This window comes from Acanthochromis polyacanthus, chromosome 12 (assembly GCF_021347895.1).
Source record: "Acanthochromis polyacanthus isolate Apoly-LR-REF ecotype Palm Island chromosome 12, KAUST_Apoly_ChrSc, whole genome shotgun sequence".
Classification (NCBI taxonomy): Eukaryota; Metazoa; Chordata; class Actinopteri; family Pomacentridae; genus Acanthochromis; species Acanthochromis polyacanthus.
The window spans coordinates 31,225,233-31,252,968 of record NC_067124.1 but is presented as its reverse complement, the minus strand read 5'-3'; the positions used below and the strand labels follow the sequence as shown (position 1 = coordinate 31,252,968).

Sequence of the window (27,736 nt, the reverse complement as noted above, 5' to 3'; positions counted from 1 at the left end):
AAAAGAAAAGGATCCAAAGTGCACCCTGTGCAAACAAGAAGATGAAACAATTGTACACCTGTTTTATGATTGTCAAGTTGTTAAAGAATTCTGGTCAAAAATAGAGCTAGTAATTTTCCAAAAAACTAATTACAAAATATGTTTAAAAAGCCAGGCTATTGTAACTTACTTTACCCATCAAGATAAAAGACTAGATTATCTAGTCAATTTGTATATACTGTTAGGTAAATTTTATATACATAAATGTAAATATGGTGAGTCAAAACCTTCGATTAAAGTCTTCCAATTAGATATCGACATATACGTGAATACTTTATTAAATGTATCCCACACAAAATCTGTGAAAACTCTTGAGATAATGAGAACCTTAAAGGTTATTGATGCCTAAAATGTTTATGGTTAAAAGAGAATGTTATATATATTATAATGAATTGTACCTTGGAATTAGGCATATATGCCTATTTGTTGTCTTTTTTCTTTTTTTGTTTTTGTTGTTCCTTTTTCTTTCTCCCTTTAAATTTATTTTATTGCAAGCTTGTATGCTATGTGTATGCATTGTAATGGAAAAATGACAAGTCTATGTAAATACAATGCAATGTAAATAAAGGAAAAAAAAAAAAAAAAATACAGTCTATGTTTGACTTGGAAACACCATGTGAATCTGTTCTCAGAAAATGAATACTTTTCCTCCCTTATGTATTTTAATGGAGTGGCCAAAACTTTAGGAATACATATAAATGTAGTGCAGTCCAGTGCACCAACACCACCCACTGTGACCTCGATAATAAAGGTCACATAGGAATTACTGCCTTTTTGACATTAGAAACTGAAAATGTAATGTTGTATGCTTGCATTTTTTTAATGTAATTAACCTTGTCCTGGTTCATATGTAACTTATTGTGTAGAATCCACTATCCTAAACTGATTCCTACAGTTTAACTTAATTCCAACTGCTCATCCTCTGTCCTGCTGTGACTGATTGAACAGATACCCGAATGCTACTCTCCAGTTAAGCTGCTTCAAACCACAGACAAACTGTCAGTCTGGATGCTGTGATTTCCAGTGAGCAGCTCGTCTGTGTCTTTTTTGTTGATGTTACTGGTTCCTAAATAAACTGTGGATGTGCCACAGACCTCTAACGAGAATTGTTTTGTTCTAGTGTCTGGAGGCTGTTTTCATTACAATCTTGTTAAATTGTAGTTTAGGTATGAATGCTTCAGCACAAGGTCTTTGGGGTGATACTCCAACCTTTAATTTTGTAGAGTTAGTAAGTCAGCACAGCTCCTTATCTGAGTTCTTTTGTTGTTGATATGGATCAGATGAGGGAGTTAGAACTTTAAAACTTAGTTTGAAAGGTTCTCTTTTTGTTAGTGACTACTTTATTTAAGAAGCATTTACCGCCTTGTGTTCCTCTTTTTGTGCTGATTTATATTGTTACTCCAAAAAACTAATTAAAATACATTGAGCTTTGTTAGGACCATGATAATCTGGTTGTTTTATATGAATGTACCTTCACAAGTTGGGTCCTAATGGCAAAAGTTTTGTAAAATTGCATTTAGTTTCACAAGAACCTAATCGTGAGAGTATATCAGTGAGTTTTGGTTTCTACAGATTGCGCAAGTCAACTCTGCACCCCATTTGTGTTTAAATATAGCTCTAAAACAATCTCTTTTCTAACAAAGATGTCCGAATTTTACATCTAACCTTGCTCGCAAACTACAAAAAAACATGTCTGAGAATTTTTGTAGCATGTGAGTGAAGTCTAGAAGAGATATTCTGTCATTCTCACAACAAATAGTAAAATATGATTGTGATACACAAAAGAAAAACAAAAACTACATGAACCCTCAGCTTATTGTAGATCAGTCTTGAGACTCCCACATGTATGGGTCTCAATTTTTTTTATTTCATTCAAATACTATAAACAATTCTAAAATCCTAAACATGAATAGCAGTGTGTGTTTTGACCACTCTGTAGGACAAATTTATGGTGTAATGATGTTGCATGTCGAAGAAAGCTGTGGCAAAAGCAGCAATAAACAACATACAGACGATACTCTGCACACATTTAGTTCCACTGCTGAACAGGCTATAATGTAAAAATTATGCTATAAAAATGCAGGGTTTGCATCAGTGTTAGTTGTACTTGTTTTTTTGGTTTTTTTAACAATAAAAAAAAATGAAAAACTCGCAATGTAAACAGCAGCTCTTAAAAAAATCAGCCATAATATGTACAAAAGTACATCTACAAAATATCTTAAATATCAAAATGCTGGTTGCCTAAGAGCAACAGAAGAAGCCTTTATAGCGGCCACAACTTGTACAAAGGGACTGATTAAGTTCTGCTTTCAAAACAAAAGCGCCTTCATCTGAGATAAAACATGGTAACAGCTGCGGGCAGGTTCCAACACGATTATTTGGTGGGCCTCGCCTTGGTGCAAAAGCTACACTCAAGATAAATAAAAAAAGGCCTCTTGCAAGGCTGAACAGCAGGCAATCACACAGAAGCCAGGGAATGAATATCAAAGTTCAAGTAGGTCAAGTGAAAATCACAAAGCCGAATTCAATCTCCTGCTCAGTTCCCTCCCTCTGGCTCCATCCGTGGTCCCAAAGTTGGAGAGCGTTCCTCCTCGCTTTGGTAAATCTCATTGTCCACCATCGGCTGGACTTGACTTGGAGGTCTGTTGGGAAGAGGAGGTGCTTGTTGGGACGGATACTGGAAAGACCGATAAACGCCGGTCTCCATGTTGTTGGAACCAGTGTCTTTAGAGACCTGCGGTTTTTGGGAGTCTGTTTGTCCAGCGAAAGGCTGGTAAGTGTCAAACTCTCCACAGATGCCAAGCTCTTCGCCCTTTTTCAGCAGGTGTGTGTAGACCAGCGTGTCCTCGATGGAGGCGTACACATGATACTCGTTTTCCTCGGCAGTTTTCGGGAATCCGTTGTATCCTGGTAGGAAGTTGGTGCCATTTGGATTGTAGATGGACACTTGATGATCAAGCTGCTTCTTCTTCTTCCTGTTTGGCACAAAAGATGTTAGAGTTATACCCAGCAGACAACTAAAAATTAAGGAAATATCGACTTACAAGAACAAATAATGAAGAGTACAACACAAAGCAGATCCACTCACCTAACCACCACACAGACTACAGCAAGCACTATGGCAAAAATGACGAGAAGAGCAGCCACCACGCTCAGGATGATGGTCAGAAGAAAGTCTGAATGAGAGAGAGAACAACAAATGCCATTATTCAAGTGCTTCTCATTAAAAAACAAAACAAAACTGACATCACCTATAAAGGGTATAAGGGGGGTATTTTATTTTAGAATATTTGAGTTTGTGTCACTACTGTTCTGCAAACTTTTAGAATACAAAACAGTCATGCAAGCAGCTCTTTAGGCTCAAACGTTAACGGCCACAACGTTAAAACCACTGACAGGTGAAGTGAATAACATTGATGATCTCCTGTTCTCATGTTCTGTGGAAAAAACTTGAATCCTGGAGTGTGATGTTACTGATATCCATCAGCAGTAGATGATTTGGTATTCTGGACAACAAGAAGATGGCATCCCCTCTCATTCCCCCTCCGACCACCTAGAACCCAACTAATCATTGATTTAGACCAAGCATACTTCTGAATTCTAACAGCCGTGTCCTCTCCCCAGCAGTACAATGCAAAACCTGCTCAGAAACAGCTCGAGGAACGCAACGAAGAGCCGACATAGCCTCCAAACTCCAACAACCCAACCTGATCAACTATCTATGCGATGAGGCAGAAGATGCCTGATTCACAGAGGCCCCAACCTACCACCTACAGGACCTAAAGTATCTGCTGCCGACGTCTCAGGGCCAAACATGACAAGATAACCCCAGAGGTCCCGTGTTCATGCCTCAACAGGCCAAAGCTATTTCAGCAGTACAAGAAAGACCTATGCAGTATTAGGCAGATGGTTGTAATACTGTGACTTAACAGTGTTTGACATAACTGATTAAGATTGCTGGTTTGTGGTCATGATACCAAAGTTCTGGCAAAATTTGGATCTCTTAATAATACTAGAAGAAAAGAGGGTGGGGTGGCGGGAACTCCGTTGGTTGTAAAATGATGCAAGATTGTACTGAAGTTTATGAGAAAATGGCCCAACTTCTCTCTTGATTTGCTACCTCTAAACATTTTCCTGTGTAGTTTATGATCTCAATTTCTTGTTTCAAATGTCAATACATAATGATTTTCTTTTTCTAAATTATAAACATTTTTAGAGAATAGCAGACAATAAAGCAGAGTATGTTGTAGGGTGTGACTAACTTGTGATGTACAAGTCACTGCTGTATATGCAAGTCTCTTCAAGATTTCATGTTCTGTCACATCATGTTTCAAAGGAGTAAGATGGCGACGGCCAAAATGGCAGTAATGACGCTTCAAAACAGAAGTTCACAAACCACTGGGTGACTTCACTGTGGTTATGTTGACCTTTTACATACAGTCTATGTGTGCCAAACAGCTGAGTCACTGCTTGTTTTGAATAAATCAGAGACACTATTGTTCATAATCATAAGCTAGTTTTCTAACAAGGCTGTATGTTATCAGTGTTGCAGGGCTGAATAATTTGTTGAAAATATGGATTTGCAATTTTTCGGGCTTCAGTTTAGTATTCACTAATAAATCAAAAATGTGATGGCGTGTCGCCACATGACACCATCAGGTGTCACACAAGCAGGATGCCATGAGTTTAGAAAACAGCTTATACAGTTCATTAAAAACCTATGCTTGATGCGTTGCATAACATTCACCTTAAATTGCAGCCTTTGCATTGTGCTAATCACATTGTTTGAAATTGCGAAAATTCAGTCCTACTTTGTTGTATAAAAGAAAGAATCTACACTAAAGCTCGATGGTCTGCATGAGAAATTGCTTAAGCATAACATTGTGTGGAGCTAAATAATCAGCACATGAATATGTTTGCAATCACATTGTTAACATGTTCATGCATGTTGAAAATACAAGCATTCGGCGTCCTGGCAGCCAAGTGGCTAGAGGCAGAAATGCTGTCAGCAGTGATACTCTTCGAGTCCTACTTTCCTGTGCTGCCAGTCATTTTGCAATTACTAGTCATGCATCTCCTAATAGTCTTAAACGTCAACAAAATTAACAGAACAACAAACCTTTTGATCCTCACAGCAGGAAAAACACTTGTGTAAGAAAATCTTAATAGTTTTCCTCAAAAACAAAGGACGATGTTACATCCAGTATAACGAAAAAGACATGACTGATGTGCTTGTAGAGCTTTTCATATGCAAGGAAATTGTTGAGCTTACAGTAATTCAGGACTAGATGAATCTATTGGGAGACTAGTGGGTAAACTGGGTCCTGTTGGGCCACTATTGAAGCAACTGGATCTTTTTTCCAGTATCCTGTGAACACAAGACCCTCTTAGAAGACAAAACATTAGCTGGTACTGTGGGGTGTTAGTTGATATTACAATTAGGTAGTGTAAGATCTGGTGCAATTCATGAAAATATCACACAACAGCGGAGTTTTGGGGGCCTGGGGGTACTGTGAAGTCTTGTCCTAAAGCCAAGATGTACTTTAAGAATATGAGCATAAATTTCTTTCGTCCATCTGGAGCTTTACTGCACATCATTTTCAGCAAATCCCATCAAAATGTCCCCCAACAAACAGAATATAACCATGTTTAACATTTTAGTTTAGCATACGAGAATTTGCGGTGTTGCACTAACCACAAAGAACAACTTGGGCTGTTTGAAATTACTATAGTGATTGTTGTAGGTATGTGGTCATTAGGTTTGAACCAATAAAGGTCTGAACAGAAATTCTTGGCATTCCTTCAATAATTGTTGAGATATTTCAGTCTGAACCGACTGACACTGCCATGATGAAGCCACTAACATGGATAAAGCCACAACGTCCATGTAGAAATTATGCAAAACTGTGATGTAAATCTGCAAAATTGCCTCTTACTCTTGGCCTTCTGCAGGGTGATCTTGGTGATGATGCTGAAGTCTCCTCTCTCAGGCATGCAGTTGGACATGTTGAGGTAGAAGCTCTCAGAGATGGTGATCTCGCTCTCGGTCTCCTCGTCCTCCCGGCGGCTGTAGTCCTCCTCAGGGCTGCCGACTCTCTGCACCCTGATGTTGGTGTGACGGGCTTTGCACTTAGGCTGGGTGAGGTTGGCGAACATCAGGTGTGCGTCCATCTTTGGGGGGACATCGACAATCCAGGAGACGGTGGAGGAGGGCTTCATTCCTACAGGCCAGCCAGGAGTAGCCAGGAGGACAGGGGTGTCTTTCGATGGAGATACGGTGAATATGTACCTGTCTGGATATCAGTGAGAAAGAAAAGTCTGGTAAACATTACTGATAAAATGTGCTTTTAGTCATTTGTAAATCAAATTCAGCTGAAGTCATTTATTACCTGATACCTCCTTTTCAAAAGTGGCATTCAGCACGTGCTTGTAGAGGGACCTCTGAATTCTTCCTTGGAAGGTGGGCGTCCAGGTGACTGACACATTGGTGTGGATTTGGATTTTCTGAATGGCTCCACGAGGGCAGAAGTGTCCAATAATGGTTCCATCATCTTCGGTCAGTTTAATAAAGATGCTGCCGTTGCACGACTGCCCGGGTAGGGCCTGTTTGATGGGTCCACTGGGGGAGGTGAGCTGAACGGTGCCGTGCTGACCGGGACGGAGGGTCCAGGTGACGCTGCTCAGGAAGGAACGGAGGCAGGACGGCAGCAGAGGCACCAACAGAGGGATGGTAGCCTTTGGACAGTCTTTGAGACTACTGCAACCTGATAGGAATCGAGAAATTAAATAAGAAAGGCGATACAGAAAGTAATGGGTTGCATCACTAAAATTGAAAAAGAATAATTTTCACACTTTTAGAAGCATAAGAATTGCTTAAAACGCACTAAAATGCAGCTATAAGTAAATGTCAGTATGAATATATTTGGTAAATACTATGACATTTCCAAAATTGAGGCTGGTTCATAAACTGGTAACGAATGAAAAGGGTAAAACACAACTAACAAAATACAAAATATAACTTTGTAACAATAATTTTTGGAAATATGGTATATTAATGAACGCTTAATATGCATCAATGACTGCGACATTATTCAATATCATAATTTTCGTGCTGATGGAGACACTGAAACAGTGCTATGCCTTTTATTCTTCGAAATTAGGAAATACAAATTCGAGGCAATGAGAACAAATGCTCAAAGTTGCCAGTTTGATTTTTAAAATGCGTCGATTAAATTATCTCAGTTTATTCACAGGTAAGAAAACATTCCACCTTAAAAGTTGCTGGTAGCTACCTGTTGCTTTTGAGCATTTTTTAATAAGTCTTCACTTTAAGAAAAGTAAGAAAGGTAACAATAGTACAATACAAAAACACTTCTGAAGGCCTTACTCATGCTGGTACACCACATTAAATAACATTTTCACTATTAAGGCCAACATCCATCAGAGATGACATTTAAAGTCAGACTGCAACACATTTATTTATTTATTTATAAAATGGCTTAATCTTTGGTCTGCCATTTATCTTGTCTTTGACTTAGATCAACATACTGAAACAAATGGAAGAAACCCTTTAGACAGGAGCATTAAGCTGTTCTTTTTGGAAATAAATGAGTTGCGACACGATGACTCCTTCATGAGCTCGATTATAGCTGACTAATATTTGTGTCTATTTGCATAAGGAGGATCAGCAAAGTGAAAATTTAAAGTGTAACAGTCTGGTTTTCTGTCCATATGACAATAAACCTCTTGACTCTTGAATCTAAACTTGCCACACACATTAACTGTTGCATCAGAAGTGATGTCTGGTATTTAAACAAACAGTATTACTCCTCTAAATATAATGATTTATAATCCACGTACTAAACTGTTTACACGCTGCTTACAGAAACTAAATGGGAGCATTCAAGTGTCAAGTAATAAAAACCCCAGCAGGCTGTTTTCAAACCACAGGAAAGATTGTTTTTACAAAAGTCAAGCACAAGTTTTGCTTTTGTTTTATGTGAATAATCTACAGACATTGTTGTGAACAGTCCAACCAGAACTAACTCCCATCTATAAAAAACTGTCTCTATAAAAACTGTTGGCTTAAAAATTATCCAAAGAATCCACTGTCAGATAAGTACAGCACTTAAATCTTCTAAATTAAGGCCTGTGGTGACGATTAAAATGCCATTTTACAGTGATTACAGATTCTATATCAATGGAAATCTACATTGTAGTCTTGAAATGTGAATATAAGAATCATAAAAGTGTATTTTTCCAGGGCCAGAGACTCAAATCTGGATTTACCTATGACTCTGGTGGCTGTGACTAGTAAGTCATCATGAAGACAGTCCTGGAAAGACAGTTTACTTCTTGATGTGATGGTTATTTTCTCCTTCGTCACTGAGTTTATCTTCATCTCACAGTCAGAGGCCGGTTTCAGCTTCTCAATGTGCAGTGAAAGGCTCTCAGTGCTGGGATCCACTTCACATGTCACTGGAGAGAAAACAGCACAATAAAACGTGACTTTTTAATATTTCCCGACCTCTAACTAGCTCACACTTATGCATGGGTGTGACTGACAGAGATTATGCCCTGAACATTAAAGGAACAGTTTCCTGGTAGTTTCGTCATTCGTGAGTCAGAGATGAAGCAATCTGTGAGCTCCCCAAAGACGTGAGGGCTTCGAGAGGCCACGAGGCCCACGCTCCACTCACTGTTATTCATCAATATCGTCAAAAAAAAGAGGAACCCTGACTAATGAAACTGCACCTTTGTTGTAACTGCGAAGAGCAAGGGGGGAAAGATTTTAACACACATACCTGCTGCAACATGTAGAGGAGACATCAGTCACGTTAGCACTACTTCTTAAACAGCAATAACATCACACTGAAAGTATTTACAGCTCTAATATGCTATAATTTAGAAGATTTAGGAAAAACACTGGATGCTACTGAAGTGTCCTACAGAATTTTGTCGTCATCCTCTTTGGAAGTTTTCCCCTTTTCTTGCTTTCCTTCCATTCAGTTATAGTCAAATCAGTTTGTTTTTTGATAAGAACTGACTCTTTTACGTCAAAGTGAAAATACATTTCTGGAGCAAATGTCAAATAATTAAAAACATAAAATAAATAATTGCAGAAGTATTCATCTCCTTTAAAGTAACTCATCTAATTCAACACGGGTTCAGTCAGTTGTTGCTAAAAGTTACATAATTAGTGAAATTTAGGTCACCCAAATGTAGTGAATGCGTGTTAAGTAATTGTAATATAAAGACACCTGTATCTGGAAAGTCCAGTCACTGGTGAATCCTGTATATGACTACACCTTAAAAACAAAAAACAAGCCAAGCAACTTTGTGAACAGGCTATCGAAAAGCACAGGTTAGGTAATGGATACAAGAAACTGTTTTCACTTTGACATGAATGAGTCTTTTAGTAAATTATTGTCAAAAAAGCCAAATTAAACTGACCATGAGTCGACGTTGACGCTTTCAAGGAAGAGATTATTCTCTATAGGCACTGTCACTTTTCTGATGCGGTACTTTCAAGTAGCAGTATATGACTTTTTTGACCACATGGAGACACAAAAAACACCAACATGTTATTACCTTAGAACACTAAGAGGGCAAAATAATTGCTAAATAACACATCTAGCAGACACAAAGCAGCTTTAGCATTAATTAAGACTATTTCTGGCCATCTGATCAATCTAATGTTAACATTCGCCCTCCTTTTAGCTCTGTTTTGGTCTCCACCGGCTCCTGACAGAAATATTTGTCTGTTAGATGCTAAATCATCCACTTCGTTCACCAGTTAGTCACTAACTATGTCTCTCTTGGTTCTTTTTAGAATCTATTTGCTCAAAACAGCTGGCAGGTAAGGCAGGGGGGAAAAAAATCAAAACAGTGAGCTAAGAGATGCTAAATGTTCCCAAGTGATAGATGTCTATGGTCATCACCACAGGCCACAGCTTTCACATGACACATGATCCACTGTATATATAAAAACACAGATTATAACAGCTTTAAATTCCCATTGCCCAACTTTTGAGCCTTTAAACCAGCCTAAGCAATCACAGGTATGGTTTTTCATTTCCAAAAGCAAAGTGTATCACGATTCAAAGTGTATTTGACCACCTTATGTAAATATTATAAACAAACAGGAATATTTGAGACACTTTAAGGAGTCAGACGAGCAAATTTACAGCCAAACCCACAATCCAACCAAACAGAAACTGTATAATAAAGCGCAGATGATGTACAAACCTGGTGAACTTGTGGTTGAAGCAGACACCTTTAGGTTTAGAGAGAGTCCTGGAGAACCAGTTCGTCTTCTGTCCATCTCACAATTCCTCAACGTCAGAGAGAAGCTCCCCTGATTCTGGACCGGCTGGGTGTCCATCAAACTCAGAACCAGGGCCCCTCTCCCTCTGCTATGGTACTCCACGCCCGTCTCCTTCTTCAAACACCGCGGCTCCGTGAGGTTTCCAAACTGGATGGCCACCTTGTGTTTGTCTGGGACGTCGAAGTACCACTCCATCACGTCGTCGTCGGGGAAACTGTCCGGGTAGTTTGGCGAGAGCAGCTCCGAGGACGAGGCCCCTTTCGGTAACGTCAGAGAAATTTTGGCAAGAGCTAGAAGAGGGAAAAATAAATGAAACTGTGAACTTTGAAACACACACAAGAGAGTAGCTGTTCAGGGATGAGAAATGAAACTTACACTTGATTTCTTCCCCCACAGATACATCAAACTGGTCATTTTGGAGCTTCTGGCCTGCTGGGACATCCAGAGAAAAGCTGCCCTGATTCAGTATCTGAGCGCTGCTGATAGTGCCCCTTCTGCAGTATTTCCCCAAGGCCACGTTCCCTGTGGACTGCTGGGCCTCGAGGCTGTAGGTGTGTCTGTCAGGACATCTCTCAGACGGATTAATCTGTCTCAGACCTGTGTTAGCGAAGTCTAATCTAAAAGCGTTGAGCCCCAAGGCCTTTAGATTCCAGGTGAACCTGCGGTTAAAATCCAGCAAAGGGAGGGAGCCGGATTCGGCCTGGATGATGTGGCTGCTGCACGACTTTACGTTGCACGCTGAGGGGACGAAAGGGACATTTATTATTTGTTAATTGCAACAAATAAATCCACATATACTTCATGTTGTAAATACCAAAAAATGATGCAGACACTCACCTATATTGCTCACAATTTCCACGTTGAATACGTCTTGAGGCTTGGAGCAGTCAAACTCCAGTGTGACAGAATCATTGCTTGGCAGTGAAACGGAAGTGCTGCATCTTCTCGGCCCTGTGCACACTTTGCAACCTTTACCCTGAGGATTGCTGATGTTGATGGTTGTGCCACGATAAGGAGTAACGGTTAACTTCTGGACTCCTGGTAAAAGAGCACAGAGTGTGACGAGCTAATAAGGAGAAATGGGATAAAACATGTCCGGTCCTGAGTGATATTTGGAAATATCACTGCTTGGAAAAACAGAATACAGATAATGCAGGTTAAGTATGCGGTTTTATTTGCTGGTAACACAGTTTAAGTGACTAACTGCCGCCAGCTCGGCTTTACTCCTTCCATGACTAAACCGGCCTTTGCTGAGCAAACACACTTATGTTCACACACAACAGCACCTAATGCTGCTCCAATCAGCTCGCTGTTGTCACACATATCCTGGTTCACACTCAATTTCCATACCTATCCCTGAACAAAACAGACACAACCAATCATTTAACGTATCACACATGAAGTTTACTCTATAGATCTTTTAGAATCATCATCTTTTGTTGAATCAGCAACAGAAAATGTTCAGTTCAGTCACCTACAACAACACAAACTTTACAATATCACCACTGATTAGCCTTCAAACGCAATTTACTCTCATTATAGCCATCCCAGGCTCAAATAAATAATTCCCAAGCTCCCCACATTTAATTTGGGGAACAATCAGTGTCAATATTTAAAGAGCAGCTCCTCCACCTCTCCAGCGTTTCAGGAAATCATTCCTGCTGGTTAACAATTAAGCTTTAACTCACCTGAGACGGCGGAGACGGTGAATATAAGAAGTAAAACCCGTAGAGAGGCTCTAAATAAAAACATGCTGTCCCACGGGGTAGGTTTTTTTTTTTTTTTTTTTTTTTTTTTTAATTTTCAAATTAGATCCTGAGAGAAATCGGAGGAGATCAGCGCACAGTTCATTTCTTCTTATCCAGAGCCGGAACCGTCGTGCGCCACATTTTTCTTCTGGATTTTACGCGAAGCTCAGCTCGGAGATGTTGGGACGCAGCAGCTCCTTCACTTCCTAATGCGAGAATGTGTGTCAGCAGCGGGGAAGGGTTGACCTCAGGTAAGACAAAGGCGTGGCCAGGACGGCCATTTTGCCAGGTACAAGCTTCATCCGTGCCTAATCGTTTGAAAAAATGCTCCTGAAAATAATAGAATCACTACATAAAGTTGCTCATAATAAAAAATACCATTAAAATGCAGTTAAGGCTTAGAGATCAAGCATGGTATGTATTAGATACTATATCTGATGATTATATGATGATTTCTAGTGTGAAACTATTACAAGAAAGTTCGTCTTATGTCTTCATGGAGATGTTTTTTTAATTACATAATGATAAATTCAGTGATTTGTGGCTTGTCTACAGGTTAAATTTACAGATTGCATCCTCACTGACTGCTTTCTTTGTTTAAATATATCCATTTTAAGGCTTGAATGTGGTGCAATTGTCACTTTCCCAGCATGTCAACATTGCAAACAGTTTGTGGATAGATCAGGCTGATAAAGTCTCTCCTGTCTGGACAGGTCACAGTAATTTGCACTAGAAAGTCCTGCTACTGTTAGACACACAGATAACACACTTAGATAAGATCAATAGAACTTTGTTAGGCCTGAGAGGAGTCTTTCTTGTTTACACTGGTCAGAAAATAGAGAGGAAGGGACAGAGAGGTGCTCTGATTTTGCAGAATTTGCATTGAATGAATTGGGTTTGATAAAACTGCCTGCCTGTATGTAAAGTACTTGGACCTGCTCCAGCATTAATATTCTGCTCATTCTATGTGTGCATTAATAATTTAACATAGTGAACAGGGCTATATTAAGATATTAGAGTATTTTACTGATAAGAATTGTGAAAATTTGTTAAATGAATAAATAACTGGAGCATTGTTCAAAATACATTCTAAAAAAAAATCCAGCTTTGGCTCAAAAATATTCATGCTGCAGTTTGCATTAATCTTTTTGAGTTATTACAACTTCTAATGAAGTTATGTTCAACCAAGGAATGAACTACATCTATTTAGGGGATTTTTTTCTTTTCTTTTTAAACCTGCAATCAATTTTGTTATTAATTTCCAGTCAACTGTGAAAATTGTGCAGGCATTTTAGGATAAAGGAAACTAGAAATCCTGAACTTCAAGTAAAAAAACACTAATTACCTCAACTTTAAATGAGTTTTAATTGAACTAACATAGACACTTGAGGTTAAATTACACTCAATATTAGGTTGATGTAACATTTTTATGTTGCCCTAACCTATAGAAACAATGCTGGCAGCTGAAAAGGTTTATCTAAATCAGCAAATCGGATCATTATCTCTCAATTATACATTTAATTAAGCGCTAGGAACAGGTTCCATGAGCTACTTTTTAGATTTAAACTAAGTTTCACTACAATTATGCCCACAATTTACCAGCAAATTGAGCATAAACAGTGATGGATCCACAAAAGCTTTTCCCAAACATGCAAATCATCATATCAGGATCTATTTAACACTGTTAGTTCACAGTGTTATTCCAAAATAAGTAAACTGATTAATGCTACGGAGAACAGGTCAGAGAGAATCTGTTAGGCTACAGCCTGTAATCGATTTTTATTTCCATTTAAACTGTTGGAACATTTATACAAATAAACACTTATATTGAACCTGACAGTAGAAATCTAACAATATAAGTATTGAAATTCTCTCTATATCAGTCATAAACAACATCTATGTGTCAGAATTTATTGGAAAATACCCTATTACACTGATTTCTATATGAGCATGACTATAGGTTAGATACTGTATACTGGATGTGACGGCACAATTTACGCACCGTTTTCAGTGCAAAAGTCCTACACATGTGATAAGGCAAAAAACTTTCTATAAAGATTAAAAACTATACAAACACTGTTTAAATAGAGAAAAGTTTTGCACAGTTTACGCTGACATAATCTATAGGAAGGCCTACACGGGTATACAAAACACATTGGTCCCAGTATAGATTGGCTAGTAGAATAATCCTCCATACTTTACCTTGAGGAAGGGTTCAAGAACACCCCAAACTAAAGCCTCTGATCAAAAAGTTCTCCGCAATCATTCATTCATGTGAACAATTGAATGGCTACAATTATAGTATAGGCAGCACAGGCTATAATTATGATGATTATTTCAATTATCTCGGTCTCCTCTGCTCCATCCCATTAGGCAGAAATCCTGCAATGATCGGTACCGGCCATATGAGAGCAGCAACACTCCACACAATGATGACCAAAGTCATGAAACAAGCCACAAGTGTCGACTCGATGGGTTTTCTGTTCAGCCTCCAACTTTTGTCCCCCTTCAGCTCGTCGAGGCTGAAATCCACGCAGCAGAAAGTGACCTGATCCCCGCTCTGCTGGCCCCGCAGCCGGCCCTGACCGAACCTCCGGTACCGGGACATCCCGCAGCCGACGCACAGCCGGAGCTCCTGCTGACCCCCGGTGACCCCGAGGTGCTCGATGACAACCGGGGAGATCGCCCGGTTGAAGGAGGCGGAGAAAAAAGCCCTGCCGTGGTTGTTGGTGGTGTAGATGAGCACGTCGCACTGGTAGCCGAAGCTGCTGTCCCAGCGCGCCACCAGCGAGGTGGGCTGCAGCCGCTGGACGCTCACGTTGCACTGGGACATAGTCTGCAGGGAGGAGGCGTCGCTCTCCTCCACGGACCTCTTGGAGAAGCGCACGTCCACCTCCAGGTTGGCCAGGAACCTGTTGGAGGAGTTGATGGGCGGCAGCAGCAGGTCATCGTCGCTCCAGCCCTGGCATCGCGGGAGAAGTACGGCCGCGGCGGTCAGAGCCAGCAGGAGAGTCGCGGAGTTGTTCAGCATGGCACAGGGTGCGTCTCTCCTGCTCGCATGGTGCTGTGACAATCCGCGGCGGACGGAGATGCGCAATGTTTGAAAACGCCAGTCGCTGGTGATTTTTAAAAACGCAGCTCCCCGCGGAGAGACTCAATTCCCTGCCCGCCGTGTAGAAATGGAAATGTCCAAAGCCTGTCACATGCGCGCATCTCCCTCCTCCTCCTCCCTCCTTCTGGATGTTTTCCTCCCGTTCTTGTTCTCCAAATGCTGTGGTCGCAGTACAGGAGGAGCTGAGCTGCTGCGCGCACAGATCCGAGCTCCACCGACTCTCCGCCACTTCAGGTGTGAGCGCAGAGACCAAAACACAGAGGAGTAGCGAGGGGAGAGTCTCCAGTGCGCAGGGACAGAAGACACATCTTCCAGTCAATAATACTGACTTGCACATGCTCAGTAAAACTTTCTCAGTAGGGAAGATGCCCAAATGATGACAGTTTTGAAAAGAACATCCAGTACAGTCTTGGCCTGGCTGTCTGGTGCTATGAAACTGACTTCTTTCCACCAGTTTCTACCTTTGGAAAAGAAAATAACTGACAGGTTGTAGTCAGAGGTTGCAGAGAGAATCTTATGGATGCAATCTTGCAGTGTTTCTATCCATCTCACATGAGCACAGCCATAACCAGAGAGGTCTAAAGGTCCCCCTGGTGAAGCTTCATGCCCCCACTGGGGTCATTCTGATCACACACCACAGAGAAATGCCCTAAAATTTGTTTTAATTCTTTGCATTTGTCACAGATTCAGTATTTTCTGTAACTGGAAATGTTGCCTCACAATAGTGCATTGAGAAAAACCTTGGACTTGTGACATGAGTGCTTGCAAATTCCATTTATAAACAGAAATGACACATTTTTCTGTGAACAAAACTGACTGTTACAAGTGCTGAAGGCTTCCAAAACAGAACTCTGCCAGAGGACGCAGTGAATCCTTTGTCTATTAATGATTTTGCTCGCTTACACTTAGTCAAGTTTAAAGATATTGAAAAGAACATTGTGATCACTCAATGAATGCACATTATTTTGAGCTGTTCTGTGGCTCTGTCTGCTGGATGGTTGGTGTCAGTTCATGAACATTTGCACCTTCACTGCAATTACCCTGTACTTACAACAACTGTTATATTTCACTCTGGTGCCGCATCAATACATTGAAGCCTGTGCGTTATGATTATTTTGTGTATTAAATTGACTCTGCATTGTCATTTATTTCTGAATGTCCAAGAATCTGTGCAATATCACTGTCTCATGGTAAGATCTGTGCTGTATCAGTATTTTTCTACAACTAGAATAACTCTGTACAATATTTTTCAATTTAAAAGGAATGTGTAGAATATCGACAGTACATTTTTATATTTCTTGCCTATTTTTTTTTCATGTTTTCTACTTATGTCCATACATTTTTGCACTATCCCCTTCCGTGCTGCAACGTTGCAAATTACTCCACTGTTGGATTAACAAAGATTTGTCTTATGTTGGTACCCAGAGAAAGAATCCTACTAATTCTTTCCACCATTGAAAATTTCCGCTTATTTTGTGAAATATTACAACACAACACAACAGACATTTATAGTCTGTGAGTCAGAGCAAAATACCTCAACAGATGTTGAATGAATCACCATGAAATGTTCTGCACAGATTAGAGCCTCCTTCAGGATAAAATGAAATAACTTTGGTGATTCTCCTGCATTTCCTGCATCATAACACGATGAGGTAAAAAATGTCACTTTGGATATGACCTCGGTGAGCTCAACAGGTCATGTAAGATGTAAAGAAAGACATACAGATGGCCTGTTTTCTCCTGATAATAATGTACAGCTTAATTTATTCTTTAATTTCCGTATGCTTAATAAGTATTTGTGGCTTTGATGTCTGTAAAGGCCACTAAATTGACACACACAATGAGATCGCAGATTACGACAAGGTCACACCAATGACTTTGACTGATGTTTCATTTGATCTAAAAGATAAGAAGTTAATCTGCAGCCGTGCAGAAGAGATTAACTTCTGAGCCTTTATTTATTCAGAACAGATTGAACAAATTCAGCCTGAATGATAGCCAATTCAATTCAGTTTTATGTAATTTATAGCAACAATTCACAGTATTGGTCATACCAAGGTGCTTCACACAGTAAGACTTTACGATATTGTATTATAGAAAGAAAAAATCCAAAAAGCTGGAGCCTTGAATAAGCTGGAGAAGAAATCTGTAGCAGAACCAGGCTCACGGAAGGCAGACGTCTGCCTCGACCAGTCAGGGTGAGGGTGAAGGGTCACTGGAGCAGCATGGGTGTCGGTGCCTTGCTCAAAGGCACCTCATCTGTTTTGAAAAAGTAAAAAGAAGCGCTGGTCTCTCACTTCCTCACCAAGATTTGTCTAAACTCTGCCCAAATGTTCGTGCATATGCTCATTCTCTTTAATCATAATTCTTGGAAAGTGCTAAAAGCTAATTTGTCATTTGAAAATATTCTCTTCCATTCACTCATAAGGCTCCCATATTGCTGGTGGTCACAGCTTTCTCTGCAACAATACAAGGCCACGATTCAGACAAGATGTTCCCATGCAAAACACTTTCATTCATGAGCCGTCTTTTTTAAAAATTCAGTCATAAAATCAGCTGTTCTGCACAACGTGTACAAGACTAGCTACTATAGTTACCTGTAGTGACACACTGAAGGAGAGCAGAATAGAGTGTGAGCTCTATTCTATGATTTAATTATACTGCAGAACCTGCAATTCAGCACACTGAGGTTCAAAAGTAATAGCTTCCAAGTGCTTATGATGAAGTGGAACTATTGAATTCTTTGACTTATATCACTTTCTGTTTCCTCTTTCAGATGCTTCCACTCCAAGTGTGTCTTCTCCTCGACAGTCTGATAGAGACAGAGCAGTTTCTCTCAGTGAGTTGAAAAGAATCTGGTTTGTTTGCAGTTGTTTAAGATATATATATATATATATATGTATATTGCATGTGTTTGTTTTAAGTTCTTGTATGCCTATAGCATCTATTTAGACGAAGTTAAACTCAACAGCCCGTAATCCCTCCACTTGTTTGTTCATCTGCTCTCGGCTCTGCAAGCTTTCTGTATGTTGTTTCTCTCGACCATATTGCTCACCCGGTAGGAAGCCAGACACATCAATAAACATGTGCTTCTGCTGTGCGGCAGCAGCAGGAGGTTTTGTACGCGGTGTGCATCACCTGGCTGCAGCAACCGAAGCCGAAGGGGATACAGTCACCCCCCTACCACTCCCCTGCCCTGCCCTCTCTGTGTTTTGGATCCAGACGCTTTATCGCAAACAGCAAATCTGATTACAATTACAGCCGGGGACACAGCTGCGGTTAATCTCAGTGTTGCAGGGCTCTAATAATAATTTAAATATTAGGACAAGTGGTTGAACACCTGGTCAGTTTTGGCGAGGAGCTCGTGGGGTTGTGGCTGAGGCTCAAATCACACTGAGTCCAAAAAAATGATGTTTATACAACTGAGAGTTGAACTGGATTCAACCTGATGAGGCCAGAACTGACCTTTCCCATCCTGTCATCCGTCAATGCGTGTTCAAATGATTCTTGTTTCACACATAACTTTTGCAAAATGTTGTTGTATTTGTTCCACCATTTACTATTGAAGGTTTAATCTTTAAATATGCAAGAAGGTATCACCTGAAACCAATGACAGTCTCAAAAACACAGAATTAAACCTTGGGGTTTGATATATAACAGACCTGAGGAACCAACTGGTTTTTAGTTTGAACATGTCCATTACTCACAGCAAAGCTTAGAATAGTGTTCCAGCACAGTCATACACTCTTAGAACTACAAGACCCTTGAGGGGTTCCTCACCGTTGCCACTCTGGAGGAACTTTTCAAGTTCAGATTGTTTCACTGAAGAACCCTTGCAGCAGAGGTCAAATGAAGAGCTCCTCAGAAATGTTCTTCAAAGTAGTGTTTTGTTGGGTCTGAGGTTCCGTTTCGATCTCATTAAAGTTATTGTTATTATATGTAGCAGAAGTAGTAGTTGTAGCATTGTTTTGGCATATTTTTAATCTGCAAACATAAGGAAATAACAGATGCTACTGAATAGATAAATAAAGTATCTATCTATCTATTTAAAATGAAGACAATTCTAAGAAAATAATTAGGCAAATAAGGGCATTTGCGTGCAATTTTTTGAGTAGAAAGTCAGACCCAAGTACAATAATCCCTCAGCATGATATTTATGAATAAATGACCCTGACCTGTGATGCAATTGAAATTGTCATGGTCTTTGGTTTTGCTCCGTTTATTTCCTGTTTTATTTTGACATTCCCTGTCATTGTATGTCTCTTTTCCTTTACTTCCTCCTTTGTCTGTACTTCCCTCCTTTTTAGATTGCTCTGACTGGTTTCACCTGTGTGAGTCATCTGTGTCTCCTCTCACCAGTTAGTTCTTTGTGTATAGTTTGGTGTTTCCGTTGTCTTGTGACAGGTTGTCCTGTTTGCCCACCTCAAGCTGATTTGTTTGGACCTCCAAGGCTATTTCAGGTTTTGTTTAAGATTTTTGAGATTGTGTCACCAGGTTTTAATGCTTCGATTTTTGAACAGTTTTGATATTAAGCTGGACTTTTTATTTAGATTTTTTTTTTCCTGGACAGGTGTTTTGTTTGCTCTCCTGCCATCCTATGTTTCCTCCCCACCTTTGTAACTTTAGTTTGTTTTAAAAATTGTTTTCCGCACAACCTTCTGGCCAATCTTCATCCAAATACAACATAACACAAATAATGGCTTATTTAAAATACAAACCCCATCAAAGCAGCAACACAACACTGCATTCTAATGCTGTCATCCTTGTTGCTCCTTTTTTTTTTTTTTTAGAAAACTACCCAGACTGATTATATTATATCCATGTTTTAAGACTACAACATGTACACTTACAATAAAAGTGGAAGTGCAGCAGTAAATTGCCATTTATACTGACACTTAATTCTACAAAAAAAAAAACTTTTGTTATTAGTGATTCCTCCAGAAACCTCTTTGAATTGTTAAAGGTTGATCCAGGAACCCTGTAAGCAAGCAAAGTTCCTTGAATATGTCCAGAGTTCCTTGAGGTTCTCCAAATTTCAGAGAGTAGGTGAGCTGGTGTACTAGAAGAAGCGACACTATAGCCATTGTAAAGGTAGGAAGGAATGAGTTTTAAGGGCAACTGGATGGGGCCAATAAACAATATAATACATTTAAATGCAACAAGATAACAAAAACTAAAGCTCTAACTAATCAAATCAACAACTATCTGACCCTTTCTGGACACTTCAGGCTTCATAAAGGTGGAAAGCCATTCTACTTTGTTTTCTGCAGATGCTGCTCTCATCCTGAAGAGGCTGTAGAAAGAAACCACCTCCATTTCTCAATCACTTAACCTTCCATGCATCCTGCCCCTGTGACCATTTTCTAAGGGGTGATACGGCACTGACGGAGGAATTAATTATGCTTTCCGACAGTGTATTCTGCCTAATATCTTATATATAATGCATCAGGAAAAGATAATAAGCTATTGACAGAACGCGGTCATTGACCAGAAGCGAAATCGTGATGAATTATTCCGTTTCATCTCTGTTGGCTGGGAAACATGAATGCCACTTGTATGAATCACTTTCTTCTGTGCTGTTTAAATGGTGTAATTTGCTCTCGAAGGCCTGCCTCCGTGTATTTGATGTGAGGGCCAGCTGAAGTGAAAGATGCTTTGGCCTCAATTTGCACCTGAAAGCACCTTGTCCTCTTGTCCTCTTTTTTAATTGTGACTCAACCTTTCTGCTTTAAAACAATCATTTAGTTTGTTCCCTTCCCGTACGCTCAGACATCTCTCTGGCAAACACTCCCACACGTTTCCAAATGCTGGTCCCTCTGCATCAGATACGCTCCAGACAATGGAGTGGCGAACTGAGCAATAAAATGTAAATTACTTTCTTGTTCATTAATTATGCTATAAAAATGTAAATTGCTTTGGAGACAAAAATGCAAATGGACTAAGATAAAAGTCTCTTCTGCTAAAGGAAATGCTATGAAAGATTCATTTTCTCAAAATGCGCCTCTTTAGTCAGGAAACCAAACGGAAACTCCTGGCTGGCCTTTATCAGCTCCCTGTTGGATCAGACGCTGTTACTCCAACCCACCGACTCTCACACACAACCGACCTAATTAGAAGTTGAGGATTGGCCACATGCATCCCCGTAGCCACAGTGTTAAAGCTCTTGTTTTATATCTGAGCCTGGTGAATCCCCCTGCCTGTCTGCTCTGGTCCTGTCATACCACCAATCACTTGCCAGGCCTTATCACCACGGCAACAAAACAGCGGTTTCTCTAGAAGCAGGGAAATAGAGGGATGTTCGCTGACAAAGAAACACACACCCTGTTTAGTTGGTAATAATAATGAAAGTCATAACATCATTGTGAGCGTTGTCATGTGTTGTCAGAACTGCAGGAGATCAGAAAAGTCGCAAATATTCGTGTTGTGTTCAGGGGGAAAAGCAATCCACAGGGCAGATTGTATCGCACAGCTGCAGCAGAGAGTTTCCTCGTCTCTCATTCCTCCTCTGAAGAAGCAATTCTGAGGCAGTCGGAGGCAGCCTGCTCAGGTGGGAAACACTGGTGATCTGCAAAGAGCTGGAGACAAACTGTAACATCCATTCAGGCACTGTAGCAGAACTGGATGTGATATATCTGTTAAATTCAGGCTCTGAGGCTGAGCACACCGAACATTTTCAACATAGGAAATAAATCTCTCGATATATACTGCATATTGCATGAAGTTTTACTCAACCTGTGAGAGCTGGATTTGGATTGTCACAAGATTTTTAACAGTACTTCTAAGATGTGGACATTTCCAGAGTCAGAATATCTAACAAAGGATGCTACTGAATTGCATTGTGGGAACTGCTGTGTCCATGATTTTTAAATCTTTACATATATTATGGAGTCATCCATCCATCCATCCATCCTGGGAAATTTAGAAATTGTTCCCAGGCCAGATGAGATATGTAATCCCTCCAGGGAGTTGTGGTTCTACCTTGGGGTCTCCTCCTAGTTAGAATTTCCCAGAAAACCTACAAACGACACAGCTCAGAAGGCATCCTACTCTGAGACCACTTCAGCTATCTCCTTTCAACGTTGAAAAACAGAGGTTCTACTCTAAACTTCCTCTGTATATCTTAAGATCAAAAGTTGAGCCCAGCCGCCCTATGGAGCAAACTCCTTTTAGTCATTTGTGTCTTGCTTTTTTGGTCACTTCACAGAGCTCATGACCACAGGGCAGGGTTCAGTACAGCACTGAACTTTGTCCAAAATGACTTTATGCTCCTCCAGAGGACTCAAAAACATTTCAAAATTACTTTAAAAAATATGTCTAAGATGACTCAAAAATGGCCGACATTTCTATTTAAAAAAAGAAAAATAGTCCAAAATCACAAAAAAGTCCAAAAGAACAAAACTTTATAGAAAAATATCTCTGAAAAAGTGCTCAAAATAACAGAAAATGTCCAAAACTACTCAAAGCTCGTTAAAACTGATGATTTAAAATTTTTCGAAATTATTTAAAACTTACACAAAATTCTTTAAAACTGTCCAAGTGACACAAAAACAGGTCCAAAATGAACCAAAATTGTCACAAATTAATTAGAATGTCCAACAATGATAAAAATGTGTCCAAAATGAATCCAAAATTTCACCTCAAAAATCTCCAAAATTACTAAAAAGGTTGTTGCTAGAGGTACGGACCCGTACCCGTAGCCTGTGGACTACGGATACGGCACTTGCCATTTGCCAACCAGATACGCGAGATCTGGTCACGTGACTCCCGGTAGATGCTAGCGGTACGGACCTGTAGCATCGATACTACAGGTACCGACCCTAAACCTGACCCTAACACTAACCCTAACCTTAACCTTTGCTTACCTTTCAACAGTTTGCAGTGGTTAGCAGCTTCTTGACTCGCGAGACTCGCGTATGGGTCCGTATCTGTAGACACTACCTACTAAAAAAGAATGTCATTTGCTGATGCCGCACTAATCGATCTGTCTGTCTAATGCTCCGTCGTCCTGTTACCGGTGAACAACATCTCCAGATATTTAAACTTCTTTGCTTGTGGCAGCCACTTACCCTCACAGGGAGCAATCCTCAGATTTGGAGGTGCTGACTTTCAACATACTTTTGGCAGCAACCAGGCCCAGTGTAAGTTTACAGGTATGGTCCAATGAAGCGAATAGAGTCATATCATCTGCAAAAAAGCACAGATGCATCTTTGAGGTTCTAGATGTCCTCCTCACTCTAGTTTCCCGTTCAGATCTTGTCAACGAGCATCACAAACAAGATCAGAGACAAGGAGTTACCTGTCTTTTATAGGGGAAAGTGTAATCTACATTCATTTACGCACCCATTTATGTAAAGACAGTAGTATGACTATAAAAAGATAATTAATTAAAAGTAATATATGCATTTATCAGTTTTATGTACCTAAATATTATAAAATAAAGAAGCAAAAACTCCATAAATATCCTAGCTTCTTTTTTTAAGTGTTTTGTGATATTGGATTGTCATGCATTAACATATAAGCACCATTTTAATGTTGTAGTCGATCACTGTGGAGCTAAATTAAACACTAATTGACTGTTGGCTGATTGAATCCATAATTATGCATCATCATCTGTTTTAAATAAGGACATTAAAACATAACTACTAAACATGAGCGCTACAGTAGGTAGATATGTTATAATGATTTTATCGTTTTTAATAAGCGTACACAGGACTGTGTAAATGAGAACTGAGCGGATTATCCAGTAAATTCAGTTGAACCAGCAGCAATTCAAATAAATGTAGAGAATAAAAAATTCAGTTGTAGTCTAGTAGAAGCAATTGTGCTTCAGTTCTTTACCTTCAACTCGTGCCTAAATATTAGTTACATACGCTACACAGTTTTATTCACAATATGACGTGATTTATTCCATTCAGAGTTTCATAAAGTCTCAATCTCACAGCCAGCTTTCTAATTTGGAGCAATTAAAATGCTCGTGAACACATGTTGAAATTAAATTCTAACTTGAGGACATAACAAGATGACAATTTAGGAACTCATTGTTTCCTGTCTTAATCAAATTCCCGTCCCAGTCTCACTTAGTTTGAGTGCATCTCGGAGGCTGCAGAGGGATCTGGGTCTGCACACGTTGCGCACTAATTAGCAGCATTAATTACAAAGGAGAAACAAGGCGAAGTGGATGGGGACCCAGAGAGAGAGAGTTAACAAATGTGTAGTTTTGTTCAACTGCTTGTCTGTTGCAGAATCTGCATTGTAGCTCTCAGATAAGGAAAAAGTCACGAAGAAAATTAGAAAGATGGAGCTGGATGGTGGGAGCTTCCTGCAGATTGTTTTAGATCCTCCGCCATGTTCTGTCTGAGGCCTTCCATGAGCGCAGGTAAGTGAAGGATACGTGAGGCCGTCGATGCGAAATAAGCCCTGAAAATAACATCACACTTATCAGGGCTTCCTGAACCTCGGTCAGCGGCGTGCAGAGACCCATCAGACTTCCTCCTCGTTGGCAGCTGAGATGGTGTGAGATTGCTTCTCAGTGGCACCACCGGCCCACTCCTCATCCAGGCGGATTGTGAATCACACACACCCGTAAAAGGTCACCTTGGACAGGTAAAGACAAGTCAGCCCCCGACTCCCCTCATCTGCTTTCCAGCGAACACTTTGCTGCTCCGTGTGTTCGTTTGTCATCTGGTTCTCTGCTGGTGAAATGCAATCGTCCTCCAAAACGGAGCGAGCGGGTGATTACCGTGGGCTGTTTGTCACGGTGGGAACAAGGAGGCGGCTGTGGGTGGAAAAAGGGAGGATGATTGGTTGCTTTCAAAAGTGATTTGTTTGAGAAACAGCAGAAGGCCGTGCTTGTACCTGGGACTCTATGTAGCGGTCCAACCAAATATAGCTCATTAAAGCACTTTGCCATGAAACTGAGGAACGATGCCATCAGTTTTTAAAAAGATGTTAATTAGGGAAGAATACAAAGAAGTGGAGCAGTGAGACAAAGCTGGCAACTGGAGAGAGGACAAGACTTTCACAGAACTGAGTCCATGTTTTATTTCAGTGTTTTATTTTCTCCACAGATTTCCAGCAATAAGCCGCCTTTGTTCACCCAGACACTCCCTGAGGACACCGAGCCTCCATCTGCTGCTCTTATACGATACCTAACTATCATTTTCCCTACATATCACATTGCTGGAGGATCTTTATTTTAAAAATATTGACCTAGAACAACCAAATATCACCCAATACACTCCACATAACATTTAATGAGTTCTTCTTCTATCAAGTGCATCACTTAAAGGCCCTGTAAGCACATTTTCTAGTTTTCCAATCGGGATTTACTTAATATTTTTGATACTGCATGTTTTTTTGATAGTGGCAGTAGAGATACAGACAGAAAGTGTAAAGAGAGTGTAAGGGGCTACAATTTGCAATAATAAAGGTCCTCCACTGGTTAGAAAATTGCAGTTCTGTGCGATGCATCCTAATCAGCAGGCCACCACATGCTCTGCAGGATTTTGTGGTATTTGAATCAAAATGTGTGCGACAGTTGTAATGTTGCCAGGCAACAGTTGAAGACAAACACTGTGATAAGTACAGCCAAGTTCTAGCACTAGTGGACTGCTTTACCCCCCAAAATAGTAGTTGTGGATCTTAAAGATTAAAGACGCAATAATGGTGTATGTCTGCAATTTCACAAATTAGATTTGCAGCAACTACTGATTTCTACTGCCGAGTTACTATTAATATAGCATGCTAGAAAAGCAGAGTATGTCATTGGAAGATCCAATAAGAGTTTAAACAGTAAGCCTCATATTTTACTGTTATTATAGAAAGAAGTAAGAGAATGAGAAGAAAATAAAACATGCTTGAGCAATAAATGGCTCAAAAACAGTGTACAGAGGAGAAAATTGTAGGATGATACAAGAAATATCCTACTAAAGTTGGTGTGCAGAGTAGTGTGAAAATGCCTAGTGTGTAGAAATTGTAAAAATGTAAATAGTAAAAAAAAAATCTATAGCATGTAGAGCCGCCATTTTTCCAGACACTTGGAGATTGCTGTACATGTTAATTCCAGGTTTTATTATTTGTAACTGTGTCAGACTGCACAAGGGACATTTTGAGTTCTCTCTCCTTCTAGTCTTGGTTGTGCTGTTTTCATAGAGCTTCATATTGCAGTGAAAAATGAGCCCACAGTGAGTGAAAATGCGACAAAAACACCCAGAAAATGCTTGTTGTTCCACACTCCTCACACCTTTGTGTTTTGTCATGTGGTCACAAACCTCTTAATCCACGCTGTGACATACAGTAAATTCACTTCGAGCCCTTCCTTACTGGTCACGAGCATGTTCTAAACTACAGTTCAAATCTGTGTTTTCAGATGAGGAAAGGTAACATCGTGTTCAGATAGAAGCTCCTGTGATTGAATCTCCGGATCGCCTGCGGCCTTTTTCTGAGTGGAGTTTGTATGTTCTTCTTGTGCCTGCGTGGGTTTTTTTTCTGGCTCCAGCTTCCTCCCACAGTCCAAAGACATGCATGAGATGTTAAACTAATGATTCTAAATTGGCTGTAGGTGTGAGTATGCATGGTTGTCTGTCTTTGTGTTTCTTTGTGTTAGACTGGTCACCTGTCACGGTTGTTGCCTTAAAGGCTCCAGCCACCACACATGACCCTCCACAGGATGAGCAGATCTAAAAAAAAAAAAAAGGATGGATTTTCATATTCACACTGTCCTTCATGCTCAGCTGCTTTAAATCTGTTCTAAAGCAGAGCTAGAGTCAGTATTTGTATTGACTCTAAGCAGGGAAGCATTTCAATAAATCCTGGCCAGGAAAAGAGCTTCTGTTGTCCTCGTTGCACCTTTTTCATCCATCATGTGGTTTTATATACACTGTGGTGATCTTTTCCTCGTAAAATGGAGCAGTAAACAAACTTTACGATCGAGCATTCACGTGAAGGTGAGACGAAGGAGCGTGTTTTCCCAAAATTTCCATGACTTCAGCAGAACATTTTGCACAAACCACCATTCAGCAGCACCTGCAGCCCTCAGTCACATACTGTAGTGACGAGGAAGTGAGATTCATTCATCAGAGACCCTCTTTATCTGCAGACTGATCTGTGGCTGTCTGAGGAGAGTTAGCGTCTCCACTGTGCCACAAATCCATTTCCCTCTCATTCCTCCTCTGCAGCCACATCCTGTTGTGCCCTGGGCGGAGGCGACCATTTAGCTCTGATATACGACTGCAGGCCGAAGCAAAGCCCCAGGTTTAGCTCACTGACGTCACATCGGGGAACTTTCTTTATCTCCTGCTAATGATATCCTACCCTCCTTCTTCTCAACGGCGCTCATTTCTTCCCTCGTTCTACGCTTCTGTCTGCACATCAGATCAAAGGTGAGAGTTCTCAGAAAAAAAAGACTGATGAGACGCTGCCTCCTCCTCATCATCATCACCGTCCTCCTCAGCGCCTCTCTGTGATGGAGATGAGAGTGAGTGGTGGTGCTTTCTCACTCAGCAATCACTT

At 40.3% G+C, this 27,736-nt stretch overlaps 2 protein-coding genes across 2 annotated transcripts; both read right to left on the bottom strand.

Annotated features, from left to right (window-relative positions):
• Positions 1-1,852: 1,852 nt before the first annotated feature.
• cdcp1a (CUB domain containing protein 1a) lies at positions 1,853-11,599 on the bottom strand. Its single transcript, XM_022194197.2, has 9 exons — positions 11,591-11,599; positions 11,204-11,432; positions 10,742-11,104; positions 10,288-10,656; positions 8,329-8,517; positions 6,429-6,803; positions 5,976-6,332; positions 3,128-3,215; positions 1,853-3,014 (listed from the first exon to the last, which is right to left on the bottom strand). Exons 1-9 carry the CDS (start codon positions 11,597-11,599, stop codon positions 2,576-2,578), a joined length of 2,418 nt encoding a protein of 805 aa, XP_022049889.2. The 3' UTR covers positions 1,853-2,575.
• A 2,262-nt stretch (positions 11,600-13,861) lies between these two features.
• On the bottom strand, positions 13,862-15,526 carry LOC110951249 (transmembrane protein 158). The gene has a single exon (XM_022194226.2). It carries the CDS (start codon positions 15,143-15,145, stop codon positions 14,456-14,458), a length of 690 nt encoding a protein of 229 aa, XP_022049918.1. The 5' UTR covers positions 15,146-15,526; the 3' UTR covers positions 13,862-14,455.
• Between the last annotated feature and the right edge of the window lie 12,210 nt (positions 15,527-27,736).